Raw genomic sequence first — 15,352 nt, 5'->3', positions numbered from 1 at the left:
CCCAGGTCCTCTTTGTACTCCAGTTCCCAGGGTCCCATTCTGAAGTTCTTGTCTTTCCTGGAAACTTCATGCACTCCTCAGCATCGCCTATACCTTCTTATGGAAACTTTCCAAGCCTTAGCTCTGCTTCTGCCTCATCCTCGAGCTGCAGCTCCAGGCTGCCACTGGCCTGCTGATCAGTTCCATGTGGAGTCCCACCAACTTTCCTCAACTCCATATGTCGTATGTATAAAGCTGGAATTCGTTTGTGCTGAAGACTCCAATCATTCACCTTAAACACTGAGGAGGCTCTAACCCCTTTTCCCATCCCACACCCAAGTTTTATAGCTGACCCTTTTCACAACAGCCCTTTTGCTACAGCCTCCTAACTGGCCTGTCAGACTCTATATCCACTCTTCCCCTCACAGCCCACTTCACCCTCCTCTGCACTACTGCCATACTAGCTCTCCCCAAAGACCATTTTTCTCACAATGCCACCACCCTTTCAACAGGTCCCCTCTGCCTATTATAGAAACACAAACTACGAAGCAGAGACTCTAGCTCTTCTACACCCACTCATCCCCCAGCCATTCCCCCTGGATATTTCCAGCCATCCTTCACCCTCATCAAGCTAAAATGGCCTGCCCTTAATGTTTATCACAATTCTGCCCACACTTTACAGCTCAGCTCAAACACAAGATCCTTATAAAACCATTCCTGACCAACCCAGCCACAACCAGTGTTTCTCCTTCCTCAAATGCCTTTGGTACTAGTGGGACTATGTATATGACCTTATCTCTGTAAAATAGCATCCCCTTAATAGCACTAAACAGCACCTCACATTGCATACTGTACATCTTGGGACAGCTTACAAAAACAAAAAAAAAAAACCAACTTAAGGGAAATCTCAGTAAACACGGAACTGACAATTCTTACTTTTTTTTTTTTTTTTGGTCTATCGATCTAATCTCTAATTATGCAGACCTACATTTGAATGTTCTAAAACGCAGTAACTCAGGCTAGGAATGTGGCTTAGTGGTAGAGTGCTTGTCTAGAATGCATGAAGCCCTGGTTTGATTCCTCAGTACCACATAAAGAGAAAAGCCAGAAGTCACTCTATGACTTAAGTGGTAGAGTACTAGCCTTGAGCAAAAGCAGCTCAGGGACAGTGCCCAGGCCCTAAATTCAAGCCCCAGGACTGGCAAGCAAAAAATAAACAAACAAAATGCAGTAACTCCCAAACTGAATCCATGATGTCGGTGCCCCATCTGTCCCTTGTCTGAATGACTTCTCAGTGAAAGGCACTATCACCCCAATCACGTGCCCAGGCCACAGACAGGGGTTTTCTTTTTGTTTTCCCCAACCTCCACCTAGTAATCAGTCCTGTTAAGTCTTCCCAACTGCGCTACTGGTTCAGGCCACTAGTATCTGAACTGGTGATCAAATGGTCATGTATTCAACCTCCACTGTGCTCCCAAATCCAGTCTGAACGTGGGACATTTCTGCTTAAAACCTTCTGACTGTCCTCAAGAAAAAGACCTCCAGGGGCTGGGAAGTTGGCTCAGTGGTAGAGCGCTTGCCTTGCATGCCAGAGGCCCTGGGTTCGATTCCTCAGCACCACATAAGCAAAAAGAAAAAAGCCGGAAGTGGTGCTGTGGCTCAAGTGGTAGAGCGCTAGCCTTGAGCTGAAGAGCTGAGGGACAGCACCCAGGCCCAGAGTTCAGGCCCCACGACCGGACCAAAAAAAAAGAAAAAGACCTCCAGTGTGGCCAAGGTTTAGCTTTTCAGTCTCACCTCATTTATAGATCATTTCCTCCCCCCCTCAAGTATAATTAGACTCCAACTATGTCCACATATGCTATATGCAATTCCCCAAATCTGTCCACTCTTGCTGCAGGGCCGTTGCACAAGCTGTCACTTCTGTTTGGCTGAGTAACCTTACCCATCCCCTAACCCCTGAGCACCTGCCAGCCTCCTTGCTTTTTTATTAATTCAGCAGTGCCTATGAAAATCTTTATACTACTTACTTCTAAGATGCCACTGCTTATCTTAATACTTGGCATGTAATAGGTACTCAATAATTATTTGCTGAATGAATAAAATAAAAAATAAATTCCAAGGTTAATGAGTGAAACATTCTGCGACATCCATATTAATTAAATGACATTTTACAAAGTGGGCAACTGAACTACATTTTTATCTCGAGTCAAAACTAATAATTTTGGTTAAACCTAATTTATATGTGTGGGGCTCAAAATGATCAAAATTAAGCAAAATATCATATTCTATGCTTTCCTTTGCCTTGTGAACTCTACAATCGATTCCTGTGAAAGTTCTGAGGAGCCTTTGATGTAAAACACAGAATGAATGAAAAGCAGCCAAGCAAATGTGGATATGTTACAGACACGGAGCCTGATAGAAACTGGAGACTATGAAGAGATGACATCAGACCACAGGAATTCAGCGACTTTAATAAAAAGAAAAGGCCCTGTGCTGCTCCTGTTCTTGTCCAGTGTCTGCACACATCACCATGCTGGCAGCCACAAGAAAGAATGGAGGTATTCTGTGGAGCCAGAAAAGCCTTCCTCATTTATGCAATCAAGGCAAATACTGTGCTGGGAGGAAACACTGAGAAACAAACTTAAGGTGGCCTGGTCCGTAGGTGCCACATTTCCCTTACACTTCACAACGCTCTTCTGTCTCCTGTTGCAGAGGATGAAGAGGGCCTGTGGTCACACAGCAAGTCCTGGCATCCTTGTGCTCAGGTAGAGCTGAGATACTGTGGGCTTTTCTGGAGTTTTGTTTTGCTTTGTTCTCAGACAGGGTCTGTCATCAAGGCTGTCCTCAAAACTCTCAATACTCCTGTCAGGCTCCACAGGGCTGGGATTACGGGTATATACCTCACCTCTATCACTCAAAAACATACTTACTGATCACTTTGACGTCCTTCTGCCAACCCTTGCTCTATATTCTGTTAATAGAACAGTGTTTAAGACTGGTCAAGTAAAGTGGAGTTGTGGCTCAAGTGGTATAGCAAAAAAGTTAGGGGACAGTGAGCACCCACGCACTGAGTTCAAACCCCCAGTACCAGTTTAAAAAGCAAACAAACAAAACAAACAAGCACAACAAAAGACAGATATAGACTCCACTCTCAGGAAAGCTCAGCTGTGTTCAAAGATGGTCCATATACAAACAGTATTTTAGGTGGTGATACAATGAAGGGTGATTAAAAGAATAAAACTGATGGCTGTCACAGAGGAAGTAGGAAGGCAACTTCAGTCACAAAATTGTCAGAGATAAATTACTGTGCATTCCCTGATTATCAGTAGAGAACTGTAGAGTTTATCCTATTTATCACCAAGGCAGTTACTCCCAAAGTTGCCAGATAGCAAATATTTCCACACAAACCAGGTGGCTGTCGGGGGTGACCGGCAGACCAAATTAACACTTAGGTCTCTCAGCAACTACATCAGAGGATACAGAATCATCTAGGTGCCTGCCCACAAATGAATGGATAAAGAAAATATGCTATTTATTAGCCATAAATACTCAAATTATGTCATGTATAGGAAAATGAATGGAACTGAAGACCATCATACTAAGTCAAACAGGCCAGGCTCAGAAAGACAAATACTGCATGTTTTCTTTCATACATGAAATCCAGATTTAAAAGGATAGTTAAGGAAAAGGAAGACTACTTAGGAAGATGAAGAGGACCAGCAGGAGAAGGGACAACAGAGGGTAATGGGGGAGGTAAATATGACCGAAGTATATTATAATAAAAATGAAAATACCATAATGAATCATTATTTTGGGAAAAACAAAATAAATGATTGCTAAAAGAATATGTGTTAATTCCTGCCACCATCTTAATCACTAGAAGCAGGTGAGGAAAGGGGATTAGGGCAAATCCACACACAATACTGTAGCAGGGAACAATCAGCATATGCTGTTCCCCCTCTAGAACCCCATCCTGAAATCACAAGTTCCGCTTAAAGGAAGTCTAGTATCTAAATAATGACTAAAAACTACTGATGGGATAATTGGCTTCTTTAAATAAGGACTCTTTAAGTATACTGTTCCCAGGCACTTAAGTCTAAATATTGTACCTATACAGCCAAGACTGCTTGGCAGTCTTACTAGACTGGTACTCATCGAAGAAAGGAACAAAGTGCCATTCACCTGTGTCACCTCAAGACCATGTCCAGGGTAAGCTGCAGAGTAGATAATTATACAATCTGAATTATAAAAATGAAATTTCCATCATCTTTTCAATTTTAGGGCAACGGAAGTGAGGACCACTCAGTCTCACTGTTACAATCCCCTGCAAGGCCCTGCCTGAGGCTCTTCTTGCCACCATCTTTCTGTGTCTGGTACAGCTGGAGAGCTCAACAGCCTTAGATGTCTCTGCTTCAATGTTCAGAAGTTTCTTTCTAAAGGACTGTCCTAGGGATGACCATAATAGCCAACAGTCTCTTAGACGTGACCACAAACAGCAGACAGTCGTCCAAAGCTGAACAACAGAGTTGACTTTGCTCCATCGAGCAAAGATGCCAAGACTTCCTTGGAACCTGATGCAAAGGCAGAAAACACACTCTAAAATTAAGAAACTATTCCTGATAAATGCTATCTGATCCTGGAACACTTCTTTGTGAGCAGAGCAGTGCTATGAATGAAGATTTCCTGCTATAAAATCATAAGTAGACCCAGCATAAAGATATAAGGATAAAAGGAGAATAAGGATTACATTAACTTTAACTTTCTCCAATAAGAAACTTCCTGTGCACATGCCATCTCACTTTTAAAATGTCAAACCACAACAGACAAGTTTTAATAGCTTTTGGTAACATCAACCACATCTTTAAAGTTGTTTTGTTTTTTTGGGGGGAGGGGGAAGGTAGGGTCCAGTGTTGGGCCTGAACTCTGGGCTTGGGCGCTGTCCCTCAGCTCTTTAGCTCAAGGCTAGCGCTCTACCACTTGAGCCACAGCACCACTTCTGTCTTTTTTCTTTTTGCTTATGTGGTGCTGAGGAATCGAACCCAGGGTCTCAGGCATGCAAGGCAAGCACTCTACCACTGAGCCACCTTCCCAGCCCCATCTTTAAAGTTTTTAAAGCTTCAATTCACATTACACAAATTTAATGCTCTCCCTCTGATAAGTTTTGGTCAACCATAAGGACTGGCTCTGTAGGAACTTAGATCCAAAATGGCAGCTGAGCCTCTAAAATTCACCAGAGCCATCCATCACTAGCCATATGTGAGACCAGGTCTTATTTATCTCACCTTTCAACTGTCCTAATGAATCAGATGGCATTTTGTTAATACTCTTAGTCTCATTCTTTCTGCTGTGGGCCCTCAGTTCTGCAAACTGAATTAACTTGCCATTCATAGCTCACGAAAACAAGCAAGGGGCAAACATGGAAAGCCTAGGTGGTTCTCTCTTCTTCAGTGAGGCCAACTTAGGAAATAGGCATAAAATGAGTCATCTTTCATTCTCAAAGAAAACAACAACAAAAATCAGAGCTCTAATTTTCCTTAGGTCTCTCACAATGCAACACTTCCTATCACTAATTTGTCTTTTTATTTAAAGTCTAGCTGTAATAACTTAAAGGCAGATTTGTCTGCCTCTTCAGTATGGTGCTTCAAATTCTTTTTACACAAATGCTAAATTTCTATCTCCAAAAAATTTACATTGCATGTAAACTATCACTTCTCCACTTAGAACCATTACTAATATAACAACATTACATTTTTAAAGATATAATACTTTCTCTTTAGAGACAGAGGATTTTAATTATCTTTATGTATTGAAATGGAAAGTCTTTTGAAAGTCCCTTCACCTACACACAATTGTCCCAAAGAAAAAGGCCATTTTCAGCACAAGAGGCCAATCCATTTAACTGTGAATAAAGCTTTTGAAAGCACTACACACCCTCTTCCAGACTGTCAAATTTTCAAAATGGTCCAGCATTTTTCCCATTTTTTAACACTTTCAGGCCCAGCAAGCATCTCATAATTAGATTAATTAAAAAGGAAACAACAAAAAGCACTGCTCCCTTCTAATCAAAATTATTCCATTTGTGCTTAATTAGCTTTAATCCACGTCTACATATTTAATGATGGGGATATGACAATTCTACCCATTTGCATATTTTAAATGCCTTTTCTAAACTATACTTTGTAACAGATTTAGACAATCACTGTTTCTCTTGCCAGTATGCCACAGCATAATTCAGGAGGACACAAATTAGGAGGAAACACACACACACACACAAATTAGGAGGAAACACACACACACACACACACATACACACACACATACACATACACACACACACACACACACACACACACACACACACACACACAGAAAACAAGGCTTCCCAGCAGCCGAGATGTGTGGAGGGGTGGGAGGGAGCCCTTTACCCGCCACAGCCGGGGCCGCATTACATCACACTCTCACAAGGATAGGGGAGGTGGCTCCTGAAAGCAAGTTTTCAGCTTTCTTTCCTTCCTGTTCCAGAATCCTGCGTTAGGAGTAATGGAATTTAACTTCAGACACCAGTTCCAGGGGCTACTACCATCTCTCCGCCACTCACTTATGTGGCCACTTCACAATGTGTGCATGGACACAACAGCCAGCACACACGCAGACACACTGACTTTGTGCTGAAAAGGCTTATTCATTTGTACAACCTGAAACCAAAATTTTATTTTGTGAGACATGGGAGGCCACTGTGCAGGGAGAATTGATAAAGGTAACAGTTCCGAATAGGAGTAAATGGCTGTTTATATCTTTAAAACAATCATGTTGAGGAGGCTATGCTGCCATTTGTTTGAAAGCTCGATGGAAATCAAGGCGCATCTGGCTGCACACTGAGACAGAGAGAGGAGACCCACCACAAATGAGCGCGCGCAGAACACCGCGAGCCACATAGTGCTCGGGAGGGCTTCAAGCAGGGGAATTTATAAACCCCAAACCTGATGTTCACTCACCTCCAACCCAAGGTTTAAGGTTTAAAATGTATTAAGTCTTATTGTAGGTTTTATATCTCTCTAGGAAGGATGGCCCGGTTTAAAAAAAAAAAAGACAAAAAAAAAACCCCACCAGTTTTCCCATTTTAGGGCTTGTCCTCCCAGATCCTTTGTCGGCCTCAGCAGCCGAAAGAATGCAAACCCATTTATATTTATGCAAATTTTTGCAGCAGATTTAAGGGGGGAGGGGGCGAGCTGTGTTTAAAAAAAAAAACCTCTTTCTAAATATCAAATTTCCAATTACTCACAGCTTCATTTATTTGCCAGACAAACAAAGATGGAAATCTACATATAAACTAAAGTGCAGTTAAATCACTTCAAAATTTAAATATTTTACCAAGTCTTTTCCATTCCTAAAACGCCAAACCAAAAGTACATCATGAGTCTGATTCAGATTCACGAAATGTCTGAAGCCAGTCTCCATGCTAATCAAATGTCGACTTGCAACACCACTAGTGAAAACGGTTAGACAAGATCCATATAAATCAATTGGATTTTAAAAATTGAAAATATTTACCAACCTCATAAAGTGCAGCAGTGCTTAAATCCAGCAAATTGAGGCATACAAGGTAGAAATAGAAATGAAAAAAGGTCCAAAAAATGAATTCTTTTTGTCTATCTGTTGTTTTTTTTTGTATTTTAAATATTCAGAAACCAGCAGAGACTCTGTCGGCCATTTTGGCTTGAACTAACTCTCTCTCACTCACTCTCCCTCTTGCTCTCTCTCTCCCCCTCTGTCTCTAAAGGAAGCAGCTTTTTGTGACCTTCAAATAGAGGCGGATCATGTGACTTTGGGTAGGTTTGTCAATCAGGAAAGGGGAGGGACCTAGGGCTGAAGCTGTCTTAAAGGGGAAGCGGCCCCTTTCCACTCTCGTTTGTGCAATGCTCTGCCTACAGACCCTGCTTGAGAAAGTGGCAGCAGCATACGGAAGGGTAACAGATGAACAGAATAGAAAAACCTTCGTTGCTTTATAGAAATATGCTCAGTTGCTAACGATTTTTGCAGATCCTGGATCTTATCTTGGCGTGCTTGCTAGTGATTCTCTAGATGTTTGAGCAAGCACAGGCTGGCAAACTGCTCTTTAAAAGGGGCTGAAACAAAGCTTTATCCAACAAGAGACTTTACTTTTCAGATTAAGGGGAAATACAGAGCACAAGTGATCTCCAACTAGCTCCAGAAACACAGAAAAAGACTTGAGCCCCAGCCTAAACTGAGTGGCAATTCAGAGAGGTTAGGTGGCACACAAAATCACATAGCTAGGCAGAATCGACTGCTTTCCCAATTCTGAACTGTTTATTGTTTAGGGTGACCTATGTTGGGTAGCTCCTCCCCCAAACAGAAATAACTACTAGGTTGGAGGCTGCAAACTAAATTCCTCTGGGCTAGGCAGCTCTGAGTCATCTCTAGTCCCCTCCCCCACCAGAGCTTGGAAGTAGCTCAGTGGCTACAAGACTGGACACAAAAATTAAAACTTAACTGAGATTCCAACACCCTCATCCCCTTCACCTCAAGGCATCTTCATTCCTGCCCACCTAGGAAAACCACCCAGTGCTTGTTTCTGCAACCCAGGGCTGACAGGACTCCAGTCCTAAAGGAAGCCCTAGCCTTCTGGACCTCTATTTCAAAGGTATAGAGTACAGACCCTCGACATCCCTCAATGATGCCTTTGGTTTCTTTCTGTTCTAAAACTCTGCAGTTGGCTTCTTTCTTTTAAGCAATGCTGTTTACCTTACCCTAGCCAGGTAAAAAATTAGTCTCAAGCCAGGCACTAGTGGCTCACACCTTTTCTCCTAGCTACGCTGGAGGCTGAGATCTGCGTATCTAGGTTGGAAGCCAGCCAGAGCAGACAAATCCCAGAGACTCTGATTTCTAATTAGTCAGCAAAAATCCAGAAGTGGAGGTGTGGCTCAAGTAGCAGAGCTCCAGCTTTGAGCAAAAGGCTAAGCCCAGAGTCACAGAGAGAGCTGAGTTTAAACCTCAGAACTGGCACAAAAATGCATAGATACAAATAAATACACTGGTCTACACCTGGGGAAAGCCTATGATATACTTTTCTTTGGGGGGAGGGGCTGGTCCTGGGTTTGAACTCAGGGCCTGGATGCTGTTCTTGAGCTTTTTTGCTCAAGGATAGTGCTCTAACACTTGAGCCACAGCTCTGCTTCTGTTTTTGTTTTTTTTTGCTTTGTTTTGTTTTGTCTGCCAGGCTGTCTGGCTTTGAACCTCAATTCTTGTATCTCATCATCCTGAGTAGCTAGGATTACAGGTATGAGGTAACATTTGGCATTTCCATTCTATCCTTTACTACTACTTCAGAACAATGGTCAAAACTGCAAATTAGTGTTTGTTAAAGAATCTGCTTAACATCAATCTTTCCCTGTAGACTATAAACTATCTAAAGGAAAATAACTTATCTTGCTTTATTGTTTTATCTTCCTTCACTGTTGTGAGGCCCACACTAAGCCAAAATTGAATAAATGAATAATTAATTCAGAGTTCTCTTGAAAAGTGCTAGGTTAGATCAGAAGAAAAAAGCACACAACCGTAAGGAACCGAGGGCAGTAAAAGTCACATAGTATATAGAAACTCCCATCTCTTTGGCTTGGTTTCAGGATTACATAAGGATGGACGTTAAGGAACTCAAATGGTAGAAAGAAGGTAAGAATAGTCTGTTACTATCAGATTCCACCGGTCTCTTGAAACCAGAAAAGGTGAGCTCCCCAGGATGTGTTTCTCAAACGAACTAAGCCGACAGGTCAGCCACCAGAGAACCAATGGACTCTAGAAGCAAAGGAACCTGTACACATGGTCTAAATTCAATGTGTTTGTCTTCTTGCCTTCTGTGCCATTATACTGGCTTTCTTCTTTGCCTTTTCCATTCCCAGAAGAACAGGAAAGGAGCTGTTTCAGGGCAGGCAGAGGCCAGTGCCCAATCTGGCAGCCTGGACATTTGCGGTATAAAATGCCCCTACTGTCTGAACAGCACCAAAGGGAACAGCCAAGCCTAGACTGACAATTGAGATGAAAGCAAAAGCAGGAAACTCCTAGGATGGAAATTCTGAACATTTATTCTATTTTTATCCTTCCAATACCTTCCAGATGAGTTACAGAAAGCCTACTTATGTGGAACATGCTCAACATGAAAATGCACAAGGCTGACTATATAGCCACCTTGTTTTAATTTGTGATGGGCACAATCTCTATGAAACTGAATTTTGCCAAGTCTCCATTCTCCAAGATGGAATGTGTAAACATGATGCCTTGTGTATGTTAGAGCAAGCTGTACAAAAAAATCAAGGAACAGAACAAATACATTCTAAAAAGAAATACTGAGGCTGGGTGATGGCGCATGCCTGGAATTCCAGCTAAGACAGGAAAATCACAATTTTTGATGCCCGTCTGGGCTATATAGTTAGTTCTGGTCAGAAAAAAAAGAAGAGATAAGGAGAGGGGAAAGAGAGGGAGAGAGAGACTCAGAGAGACAGAGAGAGGGAGAGGAAAGGAAGGAAGGATGGAAGGAAGGAAAAGAAAGGAACGAAGGAGGGAGGGAGGGTAGAAAATCGTGTCTATTTTCAAATTATATACTCAATACTTTTTCTTCAACCTTTAGGTACCATATTTTTGTACTGTACCTCTACATTTAAAGCTATTAGTGTGCCAGGCACTGGTAGCTCATGCCTGTAATCCTAGTTACTCAGGAGGCTGAGATCTGAGGATCGGGTTGGAAAATAGCCCTGGCAGGAAAGTCCATGAGATTCTTATCTTCAATAAACTACTGAAAAAAGCCAGAAGTGGGTGGTTCAAGTGGTATAGTGCTCACCTTGAGCAAAAGAAGCTCAGAGACAGAATCCAGGCCCAAAGTTCAAGCTCCATGAAGGAGGGGGTAGAGGGAAACCGATATAAAATCCTTGTAAAGTTATCAGGAAATGGAATTCTGTAGTTTTAAAACAGTAACCCACTTTACATAGGAAAGTTTATACCAATAACATAACAATAGTTAAGTTATAACAGTAAAGGATGACTAAATTACTTGTTAACAGAACTCTTCATTTGTTCAACAAATATGTAACAAATGTTTTCTATGTCCAGTTTCTGCACATCAAGACATAGCTGCCAAACTAGAAAGACAAGGGCTGGGAAGATGGCTCAGTGGTAGAGTGCTTGCCTTGCATGCCTGAGGCCCTGGGTTTGATTCCTCAGCACCACATAAGCAAAAAGAAAAAAGCCAGAATGGCGCTGTGGCTCAAGTGGTACAACGCTAGCCTTGAGCTGAAGAGCTGAGGGACAGCGCCCAGGCCCAGAGTTCAGGCCCCATGTCCAGACTCAAAAAAATAAATAAATAAATAAAAAGAAGCTTTGGTCCTTTAAAAAAAAAAAAACTAGAAAGACAACCAACCAATTGGGAAAAAATATTTACCATATCAGTCAAAGGCCTAATATCATTTCTTTGTTGCTTGTATGTCCCTCCCCCACAGTATAACCCCTGCTTTCACTGTATTTGATGTCGGTATAATTTGTGGAGGGGAAGGGAAAAAACAAATCGTTTAAATAGGGATACAGGTGGACCCATTGCAACAATGAGGTATACAAGTCGTTATGTCAAAAACGAACTTTACAACTTTGGTGTGGGGTGGACCCATTGCAACAATGAGGTATACAAGTCGTTATGTCAAAAACGAACTTTACAACTTTGGTGTGGGGGGGGAGGATTGGGTAGGGGGGCTGGGGGGAGGATGGGAAGAGATGGGAAGGGGAAACAAAGGAGGAGGCTACAATGCTTGATAAGAAATCTTGCCCATGTAATTGTACCCCCTCTGTACAGTATTTTCACAATAAAAAATAAAAAAATAAAAAAGAATGTTCGATAGTAAATGTACTCATTACCTTACTCATGTAACTGTAAACTCTCTGTACAGTATCTTTACAATAAAAATAAATAAAAAATAAAAAAGGCCTAATATCCATTATATACAGGGAACTCAAGAAACTAATCCCTCCCAAGTCTAACAAACCAATCATTATATGGGCAAGAGAACTAAAGACAGACTTCTCAGAAGAAGAGATATAAATGGCAAAGAAACACATGAGGAAATGTTCATCATCCCTGGCTGTAAAAGAAATGCAAATAAAAACAACCCTGAGATACCACCTTACCCCAGTCAAAATGGCCCTCATCCTAAATTCAGCCAACGACATACGCTGGCAGGGATGCAGAGAAAGAGGAACCCTATTGCACTGTTGGTGGGAATGTACACTTATACTACCACTTTGGAAAGCAGTCTGGAGGTTCCACAGAAAGCTAAATATAGACCTCCCCTATGACCCAGCCATATCACTCCTAGGCATCTGTCCTGAACAACAGGAACCAGGATACAGGGACACATGCACCTCCATGTTCATTGCAGCACTGTTCATAATAGCCAAGAAATGGAAACAACCTAGATGCCCCCAAAAGTGCAGTACCTATATACAATGGAATATTTTGCAGCCATTAGAAAGGACAAAATAATGTCATTTGCAGGGAAATGGATGGAACTAGAGCAAATCATTTTGAGCAAGGTAAGCCAAGATCAGAGAGACAAATGGCACATGGTCTCCCTGCTACGTGGATGTTAAATCCAAAATGCAAGGAGATATGACAAAGTAAACAGGACTCAAGAAACAAAGGACATCTAACTTAATTTGCCATTTAATTTCTAAATGACTCTCATGTTCTTGACCTCGTGTGTGTGTGTGTGTGTGTGTGTGTGTGTGTGTTTGCACATCTGAGGGAAGCTAGGAGGAGGGCATAGAATCAGAGGGAAATGGGGAAAAAAGACATCAGAGGGGCCCATCAGCTGCACTGGACATTGATGAAAATGAACTAAGAAACTCAAGGGCAGTGACTGGAGGGAGGGAATGAGAGGGACAGAGGGAACAGCTGACACTAAGCAAAAGGAAAGAAATGTACATATCACCCAACAGGGAAGAAATAGTTGTATTGTCAAAGCTCATAGAATTCACAAACTTTATAGACCAAGATAATGACAATTTGCCTTGTGTTTGTGACTTTAAGTATCACTATCCTACAATACTGTGAAATTTATGTAATCACTTAATTTCAATTAAAAAAATTATTAAAAAAAAAGTCTTAACCAATCACTGGTGGCTCACGCCTGTAATCCTGGCTACTCAGAAGGCTGAGAGCTGAGGATCAAGGTTCACAGCGAGTCCAGGCAGGAAAGTTTGGGAAGCTCTTATCTACAAGTAATCACCAGAAAAAGGGAAAGTGACACTGTTGCTCAGTGGTAGAACACTAACCTTGAGCAAAAGAGCTCAAGGACAACACCTAGTCCCGGAGTTCAAGCCCATGACCTACCCCCCCCCCAAAAAAAAAAAAAAGTCTGAGATAACTACGAATTAAGCAGATGCTTGTAACCGAAGAATTTCAGAAGCATAATTATAAAAATTTAAAATGTGACTACAGGAATAAATAACAGTACGTATTTAATCCAGGAGGTGGGTACCTTTTAATATTTCCTATAACGTGGGACAGAGCTCTAAATATCTCCAAGAGCAAGTTTGGTCAGGACCCATATGCATCTTACAAGCTATCAGGAAGAAACAGTGAAGATTTATGTTTCCAGGGCTCACACTGGCTGTGGTGGAGAACACTCTGATGATCAAGAACAGCAGTGACAAGCAGGAAGCAGCTATGGTGGTGTAGGTGAGAGAGGACAGCCTGGAAATAGAGGTGGGAGAAGTAGAGGAAAGGAATCAAGGACACACACTGAACATTGCGAAGTCAGCTGGTCCTTGGTTAGAACTGCAGCTCTGTAGTGGATCACTTGCCTAGCATGTTGGAGGTCCTGGGTTAATCTCTAGCACCACAGAAAAGCAAAACACAAAAACAAAAATTGAGACTCTAAACTGGACTCATTCACTCAGGATGTCAAAAGTGGTTACCTAAGCTTCTACTATGAAGCAAGTACTATGGCAGAACCAGGGCCAGAGAGATAAAAGGATGTTTATTAATACCTAAAAGAGCAGAAAAAACATTTTTCTGCTTTGTTTCTATGATATTAACTACTTTGGATATTTCCTATTAGAATTATACAACTATTTTCTTTTGTGACTAGCTTATTTGCTTCATATGATATCCTCAAAGTCCAGCCATGTTGTAGCATGTGACAGTTCTTTCTTTCTTTTTGAAGGCTGGAGAACACTCCACTTTGTTCAGCAGTTCAGCAGTGGACAGATAACTAGACTTCTTCCTCTGATCACTGTGCTATGATGAACATGGATGTGCAAACGTAACTTCTAACAGATTCTGCTTTCAGACATTTGTTTTTCATAATGGTCTCATAAAGTAAGTCAAAACAATAAAATTCAATTAACAAAAGTCTACTAGGCTAGGCACAACAGTTCATGCCTAAAGTTTCAGCTACTCAAGAAGTAGAAATCACAAGGATCATGGTTCTAGGCCAGCCTAGGCAAAAAGTTCTAAAGACCTCATCTCAACCAATAAGCTGGGTGTAGTGGCACATACTTGCCATTCCAGCTAAATAGCAGAAATAAGCAGCTCTCAGTCCCAGTTGGACCCAGGTAAATATGCAAGACCAAATCATCCAAAAAATAAAGCTAAAAGGGCTGTGGGTATGGCTATAGTGGTAGAGGGCCTGCTTCACAAGTATACCTGAGTTCAATCTCAATTCAATAGAAGGGGAAGAGAAAAAAGGGAAGAGGGAGAGGAGGGGAAAGCCAAACTCATTGCCACTCAAAACTGATACTTAGCTTCAAAGCAGCTTACAAATATGATCTTCCCACAAATGTATAGGCCATCCTGAGTACCATAAAGAAGCAAAATGAAAAAAGATCAAAAGCTATGTACATATGACCATATAAGATGATGTTAAGTGAAATGAACACAACTTGTTTTTTCTTTCTTGCTATTGTTGTTTTTAATGTATTTAAAATGTACTATGTGATTTTTTCGTCTTTTTTTTTTTTTTTTGGGGGGGGGTCCGGTCGTGGGGCCTGAACTCTGGGCCTGGGCGCTGTCCCTCAGCTCTTCAGCTCAAGGCTAGTGCTCTACCACTTGAGCCACAGCGCCATTTCCGGCTTTTTTCTTTTTGTTTATGTGGTGCTGAGGAATCGAACCCAGGGCCTCATGCATGCAAGGCAAGCACTCTACCACTGAGCCACCTTCCCAGCCCTTTTTGTTTCTTTTGTATGTTCTTCTCCCACATTATAACCCTTGTTTCGACTGTATTTGATGTCAGTGCCCTGTATCTTGTATATACATTTTCCTAATTTGGGGAGGGGAAGAGAAATAACAAAATGCTGAAATAAGGATATAGGT

The 15,352-nt window shown here is 41.7% G+C and overlaps 1 protein-coding gene across 6 annotated transcripts in view; it reads right to left on the bottom strand.

The window, feature by feature from the left end:
* Positions 1-15,352, bottom strand: part of Tnrc6b (trinucleotide repeat containing adaptor 6B) — a 237,367-nt gene that overhangs the window by 124,142 nt on the left and 97,873 nt on the right. The window contains exon 1 of one of the 6 annotated variants that reach the window (XM_069999587.1): positions 7,535-7,763. The exons of the other annotated variants lie outside the window; for them this stretch is intronic. Coding sequence (XP_069855688.1) covers positions 7,535-7,539 — 5 coding nt within the window. The 5' untranslated portion in view covers positions 7,540-7,763. Of the gene's footprint in view, positions 1-7,534; positions 7,764-15,352 lie in introns of those variants that run through there. 6 annotated transcript variants of the gene reach the window in all.

The sequence above is a fragment of the Dipodomys merriami genome, unplaced genomic scaffold, assembly GCF_024711535.1.
Source record: "Dipodomys merriami isolate MVZ:Mamm:240054 unplaced genomic scaffold, mDipMer1.0.p SCAF_55, whole genome shotgun sequence".
NCBI lineage: Eukaryota > Metazoa > Chordata > Mammalia > Rodentia > Heteromyidae > Dipodomys > Dipodomys merriami.
This window is presented reverse-complemented; position numbering and strand designations above follow the sequence as displayed.